The sequence below is a fragment of the Belonocnema kinseyi genome, chromosome 7, assembly GCF_010883055.1.
Source record: "Belonocnema kinseyi isolate 2016_QV_RU_SX_M_011 chromosome 7, B_treatae_v1, whole genome shotgun sequence".
Taxonomy (NCBI): Eukaryota; Metazoa; Arthropoda; class Insecta; order Hymenoptera; family Cynipidae; genus Belonocnema; species Belonocnema kinseyi.
This window is the reverse complement of record NC_046663.1, coordinates 16876022-16883007: the sequence shown is the minus strand read 5'-3', so window position 1 is coordinate 16883007 and position 6986 is coordinate 16876022. Positions and strand designations below refer to the sequence as shown.

Genomic DNA, 6986 nt, shown 5'->3' with positions numbered 1-6986 from the left:
TGAGTGAGTGAGTGAGTGAGTGAGTGAGTGAGTGAGTGAGTGAGTGAGTGAGTGAGTGAGTGAGTGAGTGAGAAGAAAGTAGGAGAGATAGATCAGTTAAGTGCGTAGAATTTAGAAGAGAGAAAGTAAAGAAAGCCTAGAGAAGAGAATTGAGGGAAGTTTTATTAATGAATTCGGGATGAGAAAGGAAATTAAAGCAGAGGCAATTAAATCAGGGAAAAGGTATCATCGAATGTAAGTAGCGAGGAAGTAGAATCAGTGAGTGTATGGGAAGTACAGTATAGTTGTTGATGGTTAGGGAAGTGAGGGTAGTAAGTAAGGGGAGGGAATATTAGTGCAGAATGATAAGAGAGGAAGAGTAGAGGAAGTAAATAAAGTGACTGTATGTGAATAAGTTCGGGGATTGATAAGAAGCAGATAAAGAAGCAAAAGAAGTGAGATAAATTATGAAACTAGAATTGGACTCATGCAGATAAAGTGAGGGAAGGAAAATAAAAGGTTGAAGTAGTAGGAAAGTGTAAATGTGTAGGGTATTTAATGTTCGGCAAGGGAAGTGATGCGAGATGTGGCAGTCATGTAAAGTGAGTGGAAGAAAAGTAACAGAAGGTAGGTTATGAAAAGTGCTGAGAATTAATTTAAGTAGAAGTGAGGTGAAATACAGGATCTATGTGAAAGAAAATCAAGAGAACGTGTAGTAGACAAGTGAGAGCAAGTACAAAAATAGGAGTATGGATTGAAAAGTAAAGAAGGGATCGTAGCAAAAGTGAGTACACAATAAAGGTTAGTAGGTGATAGCATTCAAGGAAGATAGGGATAATCTAAGAGGGTTGAAATATAGAAAGTGAGCAGAAGTATAATACGTAAAATGAGGGTGAGTGCGGAAGTTGAAGCAGCAGAAATGAAGTTAGGGGAAGGGAAGTTATTACAGGAAGTTAGAAGAGAAGAAGAGTGTACGTAAAGTTAGAGGAAGTTAATAAAAGGAAGTGGACGGCGATGGACAGTGTAGCATGTTAAGTAATTGGAATTAAAATTGCAAAAGTGGAATGAATAAGGGAAAGTCAGGGGAGGAAAAGTGGGGAAAGGAGAAGTGGTGGAAGGGCTACTAGGGAAGTAGGGTCAATTAGGGGAGTTTAAATAGTGTAAGGAAAGTGGTGGGAGCAGAAGTGAGCGAAATATAAGTAAGAATTAGAGAGGTTACTAAAGGAAACTAGAAGATTATACCTTTTTGGTACCTATTTTGACGATGACTAAATAGAATTTGTTTACAAGAAAATAAAATTTTAATTTAAACATATTATAAATGTTAATAATTACTTTTTAAAAACATGCTTAATATTTTCAAAAGACTTTCCAATATGCTTAAGGGATTATGAATGAAATAGGTAATATTTAAAATGCTAAAGACCCTTTGAAATTTTTTTATCTCTCAAAAGGATATCCTGCATGGACAGCATATTTTTCGGTAGCAGCAGATAAGGTGTCGTTTTTTTCTCTTTTTTTTTCTTGGCGGATACGGCTAGCACATGAATATGAGGGCGGATGAGACTTTCTTTACTGAATGGTGGAAGGCAGAAAGGAAGAGTGAAATTTCCATGATAAATTTCACTTACCGGTCCAAGGGCAGCCATAAAGTTCCACGCGCATACAGACGGTACGAATATGGGGTGTGTAAGGAACGAAGCGGATTTTGGTTGCTATTATTGGTGGATCAAAAATCTGCTCCTTTTCTTCATTCGCATTATTATTTCCCACCAAGAGCTGCAACAAAAAAAATTTTAAATAAATTAAAGTGCTGCAAAATGTAATTAACAGCCATTGTTTGAAATTAATATTAAAATACTTGCATTGGGTTCCATACAATTTATTTTAATTCTCGTTTTAATTCTAATCGGCTTTTAGTAACATTTAAGTTTTGTATGAATATAATATTTTATCCAAGCAGGAATTGGAAGAAATAAAAGCAAATGCGACAAATTATTTAATTTTTAATTTTCTATCGCAATATAATTTTCCTAAAAGACATTCCGAATTAATTCTGCGTCTTTCTAATGCTTTTAATTTTCCACAATGATTTCTTTTTAAAAATTGCATGAATACAAATGAATTGAAAAAAATCACAACTTGAAAACTCTTCAATTCCAAAGATAAATAATTTAAGCAAATAGAGTTGAATTTTTTAGCTGAAAAACAGTTGAATTGGCAATCAGAAAAGTCAATTTTTAACTAAGAAATATGTCTTTTTGCTATACAAGATAAATTTTTTAGGAAAAGTTGAAATTTCAACCAGTTAAATTAAATTAAATAGAACAAAATACATAAATTTTATAATTTGTCTTCCATCAAATTTGCAATTTTTAAAATTGTGAAAAATAATTCTCTAGCCAATTGAAAAACGAATTGCAATGACCAAGTTTAATTTTCAAACAAAAAGGTGAAACTCGAACGAAATAATCAATCAAGAGCTAATTTTGTTCTGACTTTAACCAATAAATTTTTATCGAACTTAATTTAAAAAAAAAATAGTTTGATTTTAAACCAAATAGTAAAATTTGTAACAAAAATATCAATTTTTAACAAAGGAGTTTATTTTAAACCTAATAGTTTAATTTCTAGCAACTTGTTGAATTTTTGAAGCAAAAAGATCAATTTTGTATTAAAACTTGCAATTTTTAACCCGAAAATATAAATTATTAACTAAAATTATGAATCTTCAACCAATGAAAAATTTGATTGGAATATTTTTACTTTAAACCTTTTAGTTCATTAAAAATAACCTAATTTTTACAGAATAGTAGAATTCTCAACAAGAAATATTTTTTTTCAGCAATTGCATTTTTAATTGAAAGGGAAGAATTTGTAACAAATAAGATTAATTTTTCATCCAAAAGATTAATTTTTAACTAGATACTGGAATTTTCTGTTAAATGTTTGAATTTCTGATTACAAAAGAAAAATTTCAAATATAAAGTACGAACTTTGAGTTTAAAATCGAATAGTGAGATTTCTACTGAAAACACTTCTCAATAAAAGTCAACAGTTTTCAATAAAATAATTAAATTTTTAACTAAATAGATCAATTTTGAACTGAAAAATGTACATATTATAAATCAATGAATTTGGAACGAAAGGCTTTAGTATTCAACCCAATAGATGATTTTACAGCACAAAGATTCATTTGATAAGAATGGAAAAGTGAAATTTTCATCATTTGTATTTGAAGTTAATCTCTTTTTGTAAAAATGTAATCTTTTTTGTTAAAAAATACAAATATTTCAAGGGAACTGTGTCTGTTTTTGTTGAATATTCAACAATTTTGTTAAAAATGATTATTTTTTAGAATTTTTCAGAAAGAAACAGAAAATTTTTTTCCTGGATAACTGAGAAAACCGGGAAATTATCGAGAATTTTTTTAGATAGGAAGAATCGGCAAATGGCAGGGAATTCATTTTTTGACCGGGAATTTTACGAATATTTAAAAGGAAGATCTATCTAATTTCTTAAAATAATTTGTTGAACTGCATTCTTTCTAAATTATGACAAATTCAGTTCACAAGGCGTAATTGGAAAATCTGCCATTTTAAAAAATTTCCATGTCAGATATAAAGAATTTTAAAATGCATTTTTAAACAATTAAATGAATAAAAATTCAAAGCGTTTGAAGTTGCAAATTTGTGATAAGAATCATTATTGGTTTATTAAATATTATTATGAATAAATTATTTTAAAAAGGTAACAATAATTTATTTGCAAAACAATTCTTAATCCGTAAAAATTAAAAATTTCCCGATTTTAACGTTAAAAATTAAACCTCTTCAATTCGAAAGTCTTTGTAATTGAAAATATGCAAAGTTCCTATTGAAACTTTACAAACTTTATAAACTTGATAAACTTTTGTTAATTGAAAAATAACATTATAATAATATATTATTAATCAGAGAGTTTCATTAACCAATCAAAAATATTTAATTTTAATCCAATGTCAAATTTTTTAATTAAGAAAAATAATTATTATTTAGTATATAAAAATATTTTACTGTTTATTTATACACAGTGAATTTAAATGAAACATTAAAAATTAAAAATTTGAAACTGAACTGTTGGACATAGAAAGCCTTGAATCGTTTAAATTTTAAAGAGCTTCTAGACTTTGAACGTTACAATTTTTATAGTTATTTAAAAAAATGTTTGAGTAAAATTCTTAAATTTAGATGTGTTTAAATAGCAATTTAGCACTTAATATTAGGGGCAAAAATTTAAGTAATTTCAAGAGATATTTAGAAGTTTCAAAAAGATTCAAAATACATTCAAAACTTGAAATGATTTCAAATAATTTAAACGATATGTGTAACAGCACAATTGGGCTATTAGTACCAAATTGTCGGTGCAAATAGTCACATACTAATTTAAAACGAAATGTATATTTCTGCAGAATAAATTTTGCAGAAAAACAAAAACATTTCCGTCAGGTTTTTAGGAAAATTAAAAGTAATTCTTAAATTTGCAATATGATTTTTTAAGAATATTCAAAAAGATTTTAAAAGATTTCGATAATCGTTAAAAAAGAATCTGGAAGATTTTGACATTTTTTAAGAATATTTTGCAGGAGTTTATAGAATCCATATGAAAATATTTATTAATTCCAAAGGATATTTAGATGTTCTAAAACAATTTCAAAATTAATTTTAAAGTTTAATGAATTTAAAGCAATTTCTCGATTTCTCAAGATACTTAAATAAGATTTGGGAGCTTTTCAATGTTTAAGCTGCTTAAAATGAATATTAAGTGTGATTTATTGAGAAACTGAATAAATATGCTTAAATTAAGAATATTTTGTACTTTAATTTTGAACATTCAAAATTCAAGAGTTCCAATCTGGATACAGTCCCCATAGTTGAGAGCCACTCTCAACTAATTTGTCAGGAATGAATCCCCGTCTGTGTTTACAAAACATAAACCAGGCTGGGAAAACCTTCCGACCTAATTGCTTTAGAGTGGCAATTAGACGACCTTACTTTCTCTCAAATACGATTCTTTTACGTATTTGGTACCTGGGGAAGGTGGAGAGGCATCAGCTTACACCTGGCGCAACTGTGATGGAAGGCTTCCCCATCACGCGCCAGGCCAGTGAGTATGACTTACGAAGCGTAGCACCTGTCTCTCTCTCTTTCTTCCTCAGCGTGGGAAGCGGCAAGCGGTCGCAAACCACGTATTAGGTACGTGAATCAGAAACCCTGTTTTATTTAAAATGTTGACTTATTAATTATTGTTTTTCCCCCTGTTTTTCTTTTAGTCACATAGGGTTAGAAAACAAAAATGGGCCGTTTGTTTAATTTTAATACTTTTAATTCCGGCACTTTTTTGTATAGTTTGTGTATTCTTTTATATTATTACTCGCGAGTAGAAATTTATCTTTATAATAGTGCCTCCGAATATCTTTTTCTTCCTTGTGTAATTAATAATTGTTTAAGTCTCTTACATCTTATGTTCATAATTGGAATATTTTTAAATTTTCTCTTAGGGAAGGTATTTTTCCTTTCTTTTTTTACATCTTTATAGTTATTGAATTAAATCTCCGACACTTGTATTCCGTTCCGTAAACGGAATACATAGCCGAGCGACGCGCTCAACATTCACGAAGGCAGGGATGGATGGGGCAGCCGCTGCGCCCCTCCATCCACGATACGAGTGGCCGAGAGGACCGGGCCAATCGACATCCGGATCGCCTCTCGGCCAGCGCAAATAAAAAGGAATGCGTACAGGCGAGAGTACGCACTCTTACCCTAGCAACCAGTCGGATAACCTCCATCCCCTGGAAGCTGCCGGCTACGTTTTGAACCAGTTTTTTTTCTTGAGTAAACGAGTGCTTTAGAATCAAAAGTCAATTCCCAGTTTTTTCTCTTTCCTAGTCACCTTGCTCCCCAGTATCCCGCAAACTTCTTGTCTTCCTCCAAGTCATCCTGACTTCACCACCATCTCTCTCTCTCTCTCTCACTCCTTCGCCTTCTTCAGAGGCCGGTACGCTCTGGCAGCTCCATCTTCCCCGAACTCTTTTCTCTCTCTCTCTTATCTTCAGGGGCCGGTAAGCTTGAATACAGCTTCGTCTTCTTCGAACGCTTTTCTCTCTCTCTTTTATCTCCAGGGGCCGGTGAGCTTGAAAACATCTCCGTCTTCGCCGACATCTTTCTCTCCATCTTCAGTGGTCGGTAAGCTTGAAAACAGCTCCGTCTTCCCCGAAATTTTTTCTCTTACTCTACTTTTTCAGGGGCCGGTAAGCTCCTGCAGCTCCGGCTTCCCCGAAATCTGTTTCTCTTTCCCTCACTCCTAGGGGCCGGTAAGCTTGAAAACAGCTCTGTCTTCCCCGACATCCTTATCATCAGATGTCGGTAATCTTGTGGACAGCCCCGACTACCTCGCAACTTTCTCCTTTCGTTTCACACCTGCTCGTCTTAATTCTATGCCTGGACACAGGTAGAAACTCTCCCGTCACGGTCGCGCCAACCGCATCCGTCGCCGGTTTGCTGCGCTCTGCAACGCTCTCCAGGCTCATTGCTGCGTGAAAGACCGACATGCCCCCTTCTCCTCCTCGGCACCTAAAGTCATCGTTAGATCGGTGGTCGTCATCCCTCCGGGTTCCCGCACCCCGCTGCCTTGCCTAGACCTCTCGACCCCACAGTCCTCCATACCTTCCACTCCTCCTAAACCCACCGAGGAAGATGACGACGACGTCATCATCATCGAAGATGATGAGTCATTCTCCCCGGTGACTCCTCCCTCGCTTCGAGGGTGGTTTAAGACGAGACCTGGGATTCTAGACCAGGTCGACCTTCCTCTCGTTTTCCCTCTTTCTTTCCTAATCACCTTGACGAAGGGACACTTCCGGCCCTAAATAAAAATCCTAAAAAAAAGTCATCAGACCGAACAGCAACACCAGGGCCTCAGTTCCTTTCGAACCGGCCCCAGCAAGAAGCTACGGTTCCCCTCAAACC

The 6986-nt window shown here is 33.8% G+C and overlaps 1 protein-coding gene across 1 annotated transcript in view; it reads right to left on the bottom strand.

Moving 5' to 3' along the window:
- Window positions 1–6547, bottom strand: part of LOC117176354 (discoidin domain-containing receptor 2) — a 212220-nt gene extending 205673 nt beyond the window's left edge. The window contains exons 1-2 of the mRNA XM_033366596.1: window positions 6410–6547; window positions 1611–1758 (exon numbers count right to left, since the gene is read on the bottom strand). Coding sequence (XP_033222487.1) covers window positions 1611–1758; window positions 6410–6547 — 286 coding nt within the window. The remainder of the gene's footprint in view (window positions 1–1610; window positions 1759–6409) is intronic.
- Window positions 6548–6986: the final 439 nt, after the last annotated feature.